Source organism: Macrosteles quadrilineatus, unplaced genomic scaffold, assembly GCF_028750875.1.
Source record: "Macrosteles quadrilineatus isolate MER2022 unplaced genomic scaffold, UCM_ALF_1.0 Scaffold_3__2_contigs__length_128488019, whole genome shotgun sequence".
In the NCBI taxonomy this organism is placed as follows: domain Eukaryota; kingdom Metazoa; phylum Arthropoda; class Insecta; order Hemiptera; family Cicadellidae; genus Macrosteles; species Macrosteles quadrilineatus.
In genome coordinates, this window is record NW_026542596.1 from 120414821 (window position 1) to 120428762 (window position 13942).

The 13942-nt window shown below is 34.5% G+C and overlaps 1 protein-coding gene across 4 annotated transcripts in view; it reads left to right on the plus strand.

Moving 5' to 3' along the window:
* The window catches only part of LOC128989625 (chloride channel protein 2-like), a 97213-nt gene extending 83503 nt beyond the window's left edge, over nt 1–13710 (plus strand). For all 4 annotated transcript variants that reach the window (XM_054411572.1, XM_054411571.1, XM_054411569.1 and 1 more), the window contains exons 11-20: nt 1165–1327; nt 1973–2088; nt 2659–2773; nt 2979–3116; nt 4067–4187; nt 4982–5117; nt 5438–5580; nt 7025–7190; nt 7921–8148; nt 11793–13710. In XM_054411572.1, coding sequence (XP_054267547.1) covers nt 1165–1327; nt 1973–2088; nt 2659–2773; nt 2979–3116; nt 4067–4187; nt 4982–5117; nt 5438–5580; nt 7025–7190; nt 7921–8148; nt 11793–11945 — 1479 coding nt within the window. In that variant the 3' untranslated portion in view covers nt 11946–13710. The remainder of the gene's footprint in view (nt 1–1164; nt 1328–1972; nt 2089–2658; nt 2774–2978; nt 3117–4066; nt 4188–4981; nt 5118–5437; nt 5581–7024; nt 7191–7920; nt 8149–11792) is intronic.
* Nucleotides 13711–13942: the final 232 nt, after the last annotated feature.

A 13942-nucleotide genomic window follows, 5' to 3' on the forward strand; every position in this document is an offset into this window, starting at 1 on the left:
CATAGGCCTAAGTTAATTGCTTGAATACCACTCCTCGTTGGTATCATTGCAAGTTTTGTTTGTAGAATTGACTTGTTTAGCCTTTAAAAAATGCCGTCTTAAATACTTTTAGCAATTTTATGCTTTTAATAAATGCTCACGTTTTTGTCCGTGTGACTGAAACAAAACAACTCAACCCACTGACACTGAGCATTCCTGCAAAAAAAAACATGGCCACTGAATCCAATTCCAGGCCCAAAAAAAATGAATTCCATGCAGTACGTGATACCATAGATTAAACATACTCCTTTAGTAGATTTGTCATCATTTTGGATTAGCTGAAAACAATTCTTGATGAGTAATATTCCGGCCAACCGTACCGATCCTTAGGTCTGAGGAGAAAATGACAGCATTAATAGTGCTTTGGAGGGTATTGAATTTTTCTAAAATCTAATGCAAACTGAGATTAATATTTTTTGGTTGATTTTAAAGGGAATTTCAACGTTGTTTTATTCAACACAACTTATTATATATTTTAACTTGATCCTGCAGATTGTTGTAAACTAATCAAAAGATTAGTTAATATCTTTTGTTTTTTGAGGTTAGGGTGGTAACAATGTCTAGCACACATGCGCCCCTAATCACTCTGATGAATACTGCCGAGCCCGAGCCCGAGCCAGCATAAGTGAGTGGTAGTGCATTGGCAATACGATGCGTGCCGCTCGGGCGCTCGTCAACGTCAACATCCCTACAGCCTACTCCCGTATAACCAAAATGTTCGTTACCAATTTTGTAACGAAATTGATGCGTAATTCTGAAAAATAGTTTAAATTTCCTAACAATTATTTCTTCTTTTATGAACTTCAGAATCACAATACTTTGGAGTTTTTTTTATCAACTATGACTTTTTATTTTTAGATAGCCTATGTATAAAAAAAATTACCCTCGGCCGTGCGCCCTCTGGGACCTTGCGCCCATAGGCCCGGGCCTACCGGGCCTGTTGGGAAATCCGGCCCTGCTTACAATAGTTCTAATACTATAAGAATACCTACCTACTTTAGTGACAGGTTCACCACGATATAAGCATGAGTTTTTCCCTGGGTTTTTTTGTACTTTGTTTTCTTATGAATTTTTACTGAATATATCACCAATAATAATTTCACCATGTTTTCCTTTGTTTTTCAGTGGTTCTTCTCCATTGTTTGCTCTACAATTCCTGTTCCGTCCGGTAGTTTTATCCCTGTGTTCAAGATAGGAGCAGCGTTTGGCAGAGTGGTAGGGGAACTCATTCACCTGTCTTTTCCCCAGGGAGTCCGTCACGGGAAGTTTAGCACTCCCATTATCCCAGGTATTGTCGATGTTTGATGAAAATCCCCTGACAACACTGAAACAAGAAAAATCAATGTTACATAGCTTTAATCATCTAAAACTATATTGCAACAGTGTATTCTACTATGATGGCCATATTCTTTCAGTGACCAAAGGAAGACAACAAGGAGTGATTTTAAACTTTTAAGCCTTACATTTTTTAATTTTTAAACTCTGTGTTTATGTTTTATCCATACCAAGAATAAAGGTACAAAGACATAGTAGACTATAGTTATCAAACACACGTTTAAAATATTTCTGTAGCACAAATTCAGTGTATGTTTATACAAGTTCTCAAGTATGTTTTGACTGTTGACAACTTTTTCTGCAAATGAGTTGATTGTTTTTCTGTTGTTTTTCCTTCTGAAAGCATATTATGACAGATATTAAGCCACATTTTAAGTGGCTTCATGTAAACACGGCTCAAGAGAATCTGAATCTACTATGGGTGTAAAAGTTAAAACTAGAACATTTTAATCAGGTAATTTTAGATTGATAACACAACCAGTAGATTGTGTACATTAGTTTTATAAATGGAAAACTTGTAAAAAATAATTTACTCACAATTAAGGCTGTTGATGAGTGAACATTAAACAAGATGGTTTAACATGTATGGTCGGCGCAGGAGGATACGCGACAGTCGGCGCGGCAGCTCTCTCTGGCGCAGTCACTCACACCATCTCCGTGTCTGTCATCGTGTTTGAGATGACAGGGCAGATCACTCACATCATTCCCATCATGGTAATTATGATTATCTGTGTGTGATGAATTAGACATTTGTGGTTTATAGATAAATTGATTTAAACTTGAATGGATAACATAGCGCTAAATGTTCATTCACAAGTATAAAATAACTTAAGAGTCTCGTGCTCATTCGAAAGTAAGATTTTTCTTTTAAAATAATCTCGGGTGTGTTTTCTCTTTTATGATTAGCTGTGAGAAATTTTTAAATGTGTGTTACTGAAAGTTTGTTTACTGTCTATAACCCTGTTACCTCCCAATTCTGACCACAAACCAAATCATATACAAGTCAAACTTACCAAAAGTAGTTTTACCTAATCATATACCCTCTTTTACCAAGTCAAACTGATGGAATAACTTATTGTGAGCTAAAGCAACTGCTATGACCCATTAGCTAGGTCAAAATTGGAAAAATAGGTCGAAAGTAGAACTTTAGACATTTTTACGCATTCTGTGGCTGGCTCAACCAACTATGTTCTAAAGTAGAAAATGTTGACAGCTGGTCCATATAGCTGGGATGTCTACTTTAGTATCCAATAACCAATGATACAACTAATTACTTTATTTTAGATTGCAGTGTTGATCGCTAATGCCATTGCAGCCCTGCTCCAGCCGTCACTCTACGACAGTATTATTCTAATAAAGAAACTCCCCTACCTGCCAGATCTGTTGCCATCAAGCTCAGGTAAATCATGAACAAATATTAGCAAATAAATGTTACACAACTTTTTCCGCTCAAATCACCTCTTGTTAATGTATGACATTTTTTTAAATAAAAGTTGTAAAAAATGTTGTAACCATCAACAAATTTAAATATTAAAACAACCATCATATATTATTCAACACAATGTGTAAAATGTAATGGAGTCTAATGTTGTTCAATGTTTCAGGGATGTACAATGTATTTGTGGAGGATTTTATGGTCAGAGAGGTAAAGTTTATTTGGAAAAACATGACTTATCACGATCTTAAGAAAGTGTTAAAAGAAAACAGAAGGCTTCGAGTGTTTCCACTAGTTGAAAACCCAGGTGAGTTAGACTATTTTGGTGTTTGTTTTATTTTAACATACCTACTGAGTACTGAATAAACAATGAAATCAGATCATGAGGTCTTTGAGGAAACAAAACTATTTTGTCATTTACTCACAAAAAAAACCAATAGTATATTACGTTACTAGTCCTGAAAATAAGTGTTTACCGGACATTTTGGACGAGTTACGTACGATAGTTTACGCGATACTACTAAATCCGTACAAATCCTTATATATTTCCACCAACTAAAGGACTAAAAATCACTAGTCATAACCTCTAAGAGAGGTTATGTTTTTGTTTATAACCACTCACTGCCACCTAAATACAGTATAATCAGCTGATTGGTGTCCGGCAAAACTCATTGCAGCACAGTAGTACGCAATGAAACCCCATTTGAATAAGCTGGCGGCAAACAGCTGTTTTCTGGACTAAATCCTTGCGTGGGAAGTTCGTCAAAATAATGTAGTGTGGCGTAAATGTCTTTTTGTCACGATGAATTTCTTATTTGCATTACAGTATACGCTAAGACGATCCAAAAGAACAAGGAGAGACATGTCAAAAGTGTAGAACAAACCTTTTATAAATTCTAAGGTCTCTTGACTACAATGCAACGTTCTATTGATGGGGATAGTTAGTTTGACATAAGTACAGGTCATCTTTGGGTAAACAACCACTGGTTCTAATTGTAGTCCATATATACAGTGCGATTGACGAGGTTGTGCAATAACTTTGAGAGCTTATTCCACGTGTCAAGATAAAGAAAACATCTTATCATGGCTCCAGAAATGCTTTGTTGGCAAGTCATGGTCATTCCCTCAGAATTTTGTAAATTGAATCCCGGCAATATACAATGGAAGCTTAGTTCTAGTTTTCTTTGTTTAGACAAAGTCCTGTACCAAGGTGTCTTTGAGTGAAAGTCTGTTTTGTCAAAATGGATGTGTTTTCAGAGAACATGATACTGCTGGGATCAATACAGAGGATAGAGTTGATAAAGGTGATAGAACGACACGTGGGGAGAGAGAGGAGACTGCAGGTCGTAGCTCAGTGGCAGCGAGAGGCTCAAGAGAGGTAATAACATAGACTAACGGATACCGAAGTAGATAACCCATCTATAAATTAATAGACCATAGCTATAGCCATCATAACTCATTATTTTTTCTCAAAGACTTTCAACAACTTTATTATGGGTATGGAATGTTCAGTTGTGATGTATAATCTTCAATTCATAAGCGCAAGGTATAAGGTTACCTTACTCATCTTTTAACAGTTAAAAAAAAAAACTTTAAATTGCTAGCACCTTTAGAATCGTGAGTAGTGAAATCGGGCTGCCTTGGGCCCGAAGTCCAAGCTCTACCGACTGAGCCACCGACTTACCGATTTTTAAACAAATTATGAACAAGCACTCTTGTTAACATTTAATGATGACTAACTGTTACTTCACACATTTTGTTGTTTTAGCGAATTTCCCTATTTTTATCATACGTGGAAAGCCTAATGAAAAATCAACCTCCCATAGGACATCAAGTTTTGGCTAAAACCGTTAATACAGTTATTCCATCCATCCACAGGCCCGCTTTTATAAACGGGCAGACTGGGCATATGCCCAGGGGCGCCGGAGGTTAGGGGGCGCCCACCGGGTGCCCCTCAACCACCGCCTGCCTGCACATGGAAAAAAGGGGGCACTGCTTTTGGGTTTGCCCAGGGCTCCACTGACCCTTAACGGCCCTGTCCATCCAAAAAAATGAAAATGTGCTCGACCCAATAAATCAAGTAGTACAATAATGTTCTTTGTGCTTTTCATGAACAGATTGACAAAAGGTGTTGTAATACTTTGGCCACATTTTTACGTAACATTTTTTCAGAATGAGAGAAGAAGAGAGGAAACGACGGGAGGAAGCTCAGAGGCAAAGACGACCATCAAGATTTGAGGTTATCCCAGCTCCGGACATTCTACGAGTGAAGCAGATGTCAAACCATGAACTGGACAGTGGCTTACAGGTGAGAAGAGATCTTAGTCTAAGAGTAATACCAGGGATTCTTAGGATAAGTGATCCTAGAAAACCACCTGGTCTGAGTTAGTACCACAGTTTTGTATTATAAATAACCGTGGTATTTTGGCACCATGATAATTTGACCTGGATATTTAGATGTAATTTCTCCCATTGAATGTCAATTACAGTACAACAATCAGAGGCAAAATGACAGAGATTAGTTTTTAAAAATTATTCTTATGATACAACTTGCCCTTTTGGTTTCCTTTGTTGGATTGGTATAGAAATGTCTAAAAAGAATTGATCAAATATGATTTTGTGTTTCAGTCACACACCCACTTCCCAGTGTTTGGAACGCAGCCAAAGAAATCGATCTTGAAAAAAACAAATTCATTCAATTTGAGAAATTTCAGTCCTGTTTTGACACCAACAGTCACTCCCTACACTACTGTTACTGGGGCTGAGAGCAGGTAAACTCATAGGTCATAGCCATTTAGCTCATAGGTTAAGTAGACTAGAAACGTCTCTGCAATTTGTGCATCAAAATATTGCATGTTCTAATGAAGTGACTAGACATCTACCATCTATAAATTTAGCGCATAAAAAAATGTAAATAAACAAAGGCAGTGAGGAAATTTAGGATAATAAATTGTTTTGAGCAATGTTTGGAATTTAAATGCTATTTTGGGTTCAATGAGATAACCCAAGGTAGTTTTTTAAGGCATTTTAATCACTCTCAACTAAAACTGTATGTTAACAGTAAATTCCAAGCCAAAATACAGGGAGTGAGGCAGTTACAGATAGATAGTTTATAGTTTTTTTTCAATTATTCAATTTTTGGTATTTAGATACGGTACTAAAGGTTTAACACGTTCGCTACTGAGCGTCACATATATGCGACGCTGCGGTCATTGCCACAGACCGAGGTATACATTTGAATCTTATGCATAGACCGACTGTCACTTGGTTAACAGTACACACAGACCACGGGCGAAAACCTGTAAAACAGTGATCATTTACATTGTTTTGTAATACGCTACAATCGTGTTTGTAAATAATTTATCCTTGTTTTTTTGTATTTTTTATAACCTTTTGTAATGTTGCATATTTGCGATGCCCGATCTACAGCGAAGACAATAGTGAAAATCATCAGTTTTCTTTAAATAGACCAAACGTCACATATATGGGACAGTTCATTTTTGTTTGTGTTTTGAGGTGAAAGTAAGCAAACAAACCAGATTATTCAAGAACAGTTTATAACTGAACAAATATAAAAGCTACATAGGATAATGCAGCATACATACTGCATACATACATACAGTGATGCAGAAAAGTAAAGACCAGTTTTTACAACTATCATATGACGTCACCAATCATCATATCCACAGACCAAGCGACGCAGTTGTGCGTCAGACATCTCTGTAGACCACTGCAGGGAATTCAGTGCCTTCAAATAGACCGTTACAAAGATATAACAATTTTAATAATATTAGAACCCGGACGTAAATATGCGACCGCTGACCGCAGTCCATTTTTAATGTGACTAGCTATCGCATATATGCGATGACAGTCTATAGGTGGAAACCGGCCGTCGCATATGTGCGTCGCTGGTCCATGTGAATGAATAATTGCGTACTATTGCAGTAGCAAGCGTGTAAGGATTATGTTATTTTAACTACACTTGTCTCAAAATTTTCTTGAAAATTGACCTGCGCTATGGAAACAGAGACCGTTGTCTAGCAATTTTCATTTTCATTTGAACACTTTACTATGGTTTTAGTTTAACGAGTTGAAAGGGATTTTACCAAAATAATGATGTTTGTGTTTTCATTTTGTCTGAATTAAAAATCATCAAACCTAATCCACAAAGGGAATTAGAATGGAGAGAATAACTGAAATTCATCATCTGCTTAGGATTCGGATGGCGTTTGAGGCCATCTTCCACAAGTCAGCCACACTACAAGACGTAGAACCTGATCCTGAAGCAGGGGTGGAGATTGGGCGAGGAGAACAAAGCTATAGTCATCAGAACACTATAGCCACTCCAGCCAGTCCTGGCCCGTACAAGAAGGTTCAGCTGGTGAGTTGACTGCAAACTAACTAGTCCACTATTATACATATATATTTAAGGATGCAACATAGCACAAGGCCTAGATGTTTAGGATGTTTTTGTGAGGATAGCAGTCTAATGTGTAATACTGGCACCAGAAACAAAAATCTTTACACAATCACAAAGAAGTAAAGGACCAGGGGAAACGTTCAATGGTACACTTGAGCCATGTCTAGTTCAAAGCCAACATTGCCAGGATGTACTACAACACTCACGGTGGAGGAAGACCCTGTGCCCTGTGTGATATGAATTTCCACACAGTGCTTGCCGCTCTGGCTTTTCTTTGCTCGTCACACATGTATTTCTGGCACAACTTACTAGAGCTGAAAGCGCATGGTCGGCCCATAAGCTATTTGTCTTTGCAACTTATGTCCTGTGTTTCTATTGTCACTATGTGTCCAGCAAAACTAAGTTTTTCATGTTGTTTTTGTAAAAATATAAGCAGATAACTAGTTTTTAAATTTAAATTTTTAATTTAAAATGCATGGTATTAAATATAGGGTGTTAAGTAGAAGAGCTTATATAGTAACAGAAATAAATTGTATTGGTTTAATTGTATCTTCTTCCAACAAATATGGTTTAAAATAAAATTAAACACTTCTTTCAATTAAAACTGTTTCCTGAGTTGAACTCACTACCAATCAAACGTGTGACAACATATTTGTTTATGAATAGTGAAAAATGTATTTAACTGTTACAGCCGAAGGAGCGAGTGATTGACATGTCGCCGGAGGACCAGAAACATTGGGAAGAAGAGGAGATGAAGGAAAGAGTGAGCTTTGACCAATGTCATATCGACCCTGCTCCATTCCAGCTGGTGGAGAAGACGAGTTTACTCAAAGTTCACTCAATATTCTCCCTGGTGGGGGTAAACCATGCGTACGTCACAACAATCGGCCGCCTCATCGGCGTTGTGGCTCTCAAAGAGGTAAATAGTTAACTAAGTTCAACCATTTTCGATTGATTTAAATTTTTAAATAATTAGGGTAAGATATTTTAGAGATCCTCTGACGAAATAGTCTGACTTTCTTGAGACAATTACAATTGAGTAAATGAATGAATTATGTCTTTATTCCATCAATGTAAATGACAAATTAGAACAGTTATTCAATAAAAAATACATAAATCTGAAATGAATAGCAATAGTACAGGTAAAATAATACAAAAACACTCCATATAAACAACAAAATTTGTACATTCATGATATTTCACCCGTAAGTTACTAATAATATGAGAAATGAAGATCCGATGAGTCCCCAAAATTTTGGGCGTCCTAAGGCCCTTTTTGGGGCCCTTTTTGTTCCGAAGGGCCCATGTTCCTGAATAAATTTGTTTTTACGTTTATGGTCGAGTGAGGTGTTTTGTTCGATGGTTTTAGTTATTTTGAATTGATTGGGACTAGTTTTAAGTGTATTAAACCACTCCATACAGGGTGTTTCAAAATATAAATATACTTTTTACAATATTTAAAGATTTATTCATAAAGTAATAAAATTAATTACCTCCATGCTCTATATAAAAGAGGATTATTGAAAATTAATTAATTTAATTATTTGCTATATAAGAGGGAAGCATCACAAGGAGTAAGAGAAAATATTTAAATACCCCCGTCACAGCAAACCTGCAAACTAAGCTAATTTTCATTTGCCCGATTTTCAATTAAATCTAAAATAGCATTGAGTTTAATTAATACTTAGGTTTGCTGCTACAAGGAGGCTAATAAAGTGTGTTTATAGTAAAATATTAATAGCCTAGTATAAAACAAATAAATTTGACAAGTTTTATTAAGACATATCTATAAACAAACAAACAAAATCATTTTACACTATTCTCCTTAAGAATAACATGGAATTTTAAGTTTACAATTTTTTAATTTCATTCGTAACTAATACACTTACAAAACACGTTAATATTAATATACTAAATTATTTGTTTTCTTTAAGCTCTTAAAAATGCTCTAGAGAAATTGGGAAACTTTGTATTTTGAGGGTTAAAGATTACCATTTTTTACCACATAAAACCCTGTTCCATGGACCGATTATGCCGGTTTTGTTAAAATTGAACCAAAATTACTCGAGTTATCATGTTTACGAACGCGTATATAACATGGATATATTTATTATATATATGTATATAAACACATATATAATATTTTGTGTGGAATGTGCTTTAGGCTTCTGGGGGCATCGAAATGAAAACGTAAATCGGTTTCGGGTCTATGTTTTACCATAAGACCTTCGGTAATAGCTTATTTCCTACATGGGAAGTTAAAGGGGGATAAGTTATCCTCCTTAAGGGGGGGGGGGGTTAGGTTATATGATGGGTAAAAGGGTATGGATTGAGTTTTACACTATAACATAATAACATAGGTTACCACGCAAAAATTTCAACTTTTAAGGTGGTGTGAATAATCTTTCAATGTGTTTTTTATGCAAATCTATTAAGACCAATTTCAAATTGATATGTATTTTTCTTAGGTATTTAGTAGTTATTTACGGTTTTTTAAATTAATTAAAAATTAAAACAATTGAATTTGTATCCTTACATTACATATTAAAATGACTTAAACTAAAAATTTACTTAAACTAAAGCTATTTGTTTACAATTTCCGTAGTATATCTCTTTACAATTTCATCATCACAATAATTATTCTCAGACGACTCATTAACAATTTTATTATTCTTAGCAACTTGTCCATATTTACTGATTTTGTTCAAGTTGGTGTTCAAGTGGGATTCCCCTTTACAAACCTTGCATATTGCAGAACAGGCAACACCAATATTAAAGCACGAACAATGTGGTGCAACAAAAACACCTTTCATACATACTGACGTTTGCAACTTGTATCTTAAGTTCCTGAAAATTATTTTCAATTAATACAAGTAAGGTTGTCTTTAATGGTTATGACGACCAGGCCAGCACTAAGACATCAGTGCGGCATTGTCGGTAAAAGCATTTTTGTCCTGAACATTGGGAACGAGGTTTATGAGGTAAAAATTGAGTTTTCTCAATTACTTTACCCTAAATACACAAAGTTTCCCAATTTTTCTCTAGAACATTTTAAATAGCTTAAACACAAATAATTTATTATATTAACGTGTTTTTGTATGGTTATTAGTTACGGATAAAAATACTAAAATTGTAAATTTAAAATTCCCATGTTATTCTTATGTAGAATAGCGTAAAATGATTTTGTTTGTTTGTTAATAGATATATCTTGATCAAACTTGTCAAATTTATTTGTTTTATACTAGGCTATTAATATTTTACTATAAACACACTTTATTAGCCTCCTTGTAGCAGCAAACCTAGGTAATCGTGAAACGCAATGCTATTTTAGATTTAATTGAAAATCAAGTAAGTAAAACGGAAATTCACTAGGTCTGCAGGTTTGCTGTGACGGGGGTATCTAATATTTTCTCTTACTCCTTGGGATCCTTTTCCCTTACGTAGTAAAGAATTACAATTATTTTCAATTATCCCCTTTTATATGGAGCATGGAGGTAACTAATTTTATTACTTTATGAATAAATGTTTAAATATCGTAAAAAGTAATAATATTTCGAAACACCCTGTATGGAGTGGTTTAATACACTTAAAACTAGTCCCAATCGATTTAAGATAACTAAAACCATCGAAAACCACACCTCACTCGACCTTAATCGTAAAAACAAAATTATTCAGGATCAAGGGCCCTTCAGAACAAAAAGGGACCCAAAAAGGGCCTTAGGACGCCCAAAATTTTGGGGACTTATCGGATCTTCATTTCTCATATTATTAGTAACTCACAGGTGAAATTTCATGGATGTACAAATTTTGTTGTTTATAAAACCCTATTTTACCTGTACTACAAAGTAAATAAAGTTAATATAAATAAAGCATATAATTGTTTAGCAAAATGTGTAAAAAAGCTAATAGAATAAGCCTGACATGTGCAATGAGCCTGTGTGTCTATTGAGGGTATAAAAGGTCCAAAAATTATTATTTGATAAATTGAATAGAAGATTAAGAAGATAAGGTTACGATTAAATCATGAAATGTGATAGAAATTAATCAGCAAGAATAGTTCAAACAAAATCTTATATACTAAAAAACCTTTAGCAAAACTTACGAGAGCAAGCCTTGCCATACTACTGGACCGAATTACGCGTGGTTGGTACCAAATGAAAGATATTTTCCTGTAGATGTGCATTTCCCTTTATAAATTAAAATAGGCTAAAAATAAGCATGGGAAATGAATTTGAAATATTTTAAAAATCAACATGGGCCTTATGGGTTGCTATGCGGTTGACAAAATAACAACAAAATATAAAGAGAAAATCCAAACAAATTCCAATCACATGTTTTATAATAGTGTGGGGTGAAAATAGAGAAGTTTGCACAATACCCTTACAATACTTACTTTTGGTTGAGTTTTCGACCACAGGGCGAGCTCTCGTTATCAAATGAAAAATACTTATGTTGGGAACAAATAAGTCAACAGAGAAAATTATTGTACTAGTGTAAAGGATTACTGAACGGTAAACAGCTATTTTTTTACAGTTTAATTACAAAAACCCATTCATGTTTCAGCTGAGGAAAGCAATTGAAGATTCAAACTGTGGTAATTTACCAGTGTCACAACAGGTCCAAGGCCAGCCACAACTGCAGCCTGCAGCCGAACATTTACTGAGCAACGAGAACAACATGTCCGTCAACAGCACTGTGTCGGCCGACAGTAGTTGAGGATTGCCGACATTAGATATGTTACATATCGGGCGCGGTCAAACCGCCGTTGTGATCAATACCGTTACTTAGGTTATATTTACCCGTTCGAAAAACTATTGAGGATATTATTTTGAACAAATCTAAGATAGGTTTGTAACCTAGGGTTACTAGCTTCCGGTGCTGACGATTTAGTTGATATTGTAGAATAAGGATTCGGATCTGTCCGCGACTCGTGATTTTGCAATTGGAAGTGTGTCAATGTTTCAATGCTATGTATTAGTATGAATCTAGTCTATAGTAGTATTATCAAGCTGTTAAAGTTAACGGTTGGTTGTTTGAGAGAAATTCTACTTTCATTCACATAGGCTGTCAGAAACTATTTGTAACGTTAAGTTGTTAACTGACACATATTTTTTATAATAACCATGGACATATTTTTTATAATTTATTTTCATATGATAAATGAAAATGTAATTAGTCAGATGTAATCTTTGTTGTAGTTGGTCAGATATAAATTTCTGTTAGTAATTGAATAATCTTCCAAGTTCATTATTAGTTTACAAAACTAATAAAATTCATCCAGTGATATCATTGAATGGTAACATTTTAACAGCATCTGCCTAGTTTTAACGTTTCTAGTGAAGCTGAAATATACAATATATATTTCTTACTTCGATTACAATTTAGTATGGATCTTTAGTAGTAGGCCTACTATTTTATGTGATATTTACAGTTAAACATTATTGAAACCTCACCACTGCTTTGTAAACTCAATATTTATGTTTCTTAAATATAATCTTTTTTGGGCACTCTTTCTACAACTTTTGTTCAAACCATAAGTTTCTCGCGTCTTTTTGTTAAAATCCGAAACATCCTGTTTTAAACATGTATGTTTAGATATAGAAATATATGAAATGACACAGATAATAGAGAATTATGTTTATACAAAAAGTTATTGTAAAACTTAGAATAGGCTAGATCCAAATTGTTATATTTTTCTAGATCCCCTTGATAACTGAAATAATTTGTGAAAATAATTGTTAAGGATAGTTTTTTAACAGTTCCTGGTATGGATTGCCTTGATATAGAGATTGTGGTGCTAATTGCAAATAGAAAGTAGAAAAAAAAACATTAAAGATTGACAAGTAAATCTTATTTATTTATCAAATAGCAAGTCCGAAGGCCTTTATTACGTTATTACGTCAACTAGAATACTCAGAGGTAATCGATTACCTACATTCAATGTTTACCTGGTAGTATTTTATAAGGGAGAAGACATTATTTTAAAAGCATAATTATTAAACTCATCGTTTGAAAATTTTGTGTGGTTTTCATTATCAGCTGCCACAGTAAATTAAAAGCTCAATTGTAATAGGACAGAGCTCCCAGAATAAACTGAAAAAATACCACTAAAGTAGTGATTATTTCTTATAATAGATCTAACATACCATGGATGGTTCTAAAATGATTGTTTGTGATGGATTCTAGTATCAATAACCAAAGAAAGTCTTTATATGTTTAGATTTTAATAATGGACTTTACAAAATAAAGTACAAACACTTAGTTGAAAAGATTATAGGAACGGAATATTTAAATGAGCCTGTCCTTTGAGGTTTATGTGAATAACGTGATGGTATGTGGACTATGGGAACCAACCTAGCTTATTTCACTTGGCATATTTTTAAGTGATCTTGAATGTGATATGTATTAGTACAGAAACTTTATCATGTTACTAGTTTTGTTTATAGAAATTCTTATGTAAATAAATTATGTACATAATGTTTTATGCGTACTACTTAATATCCTGGTGGATCATTACGGCACATATCTGTAAGAAGAGGGCCAGAAATAAATGACGAATCATAAAATGTCAAACCCAAGCGTAATGCAATATGCAAAACAAGCACTTGCTCAAGGCTTCGGATCCTTCAAAAGGAACTGAATTGCACTCATATAATATCGGCATGAGCAAGAAATTAGTTATTTAGTACCAGATTATTTAACGTAGATAACAT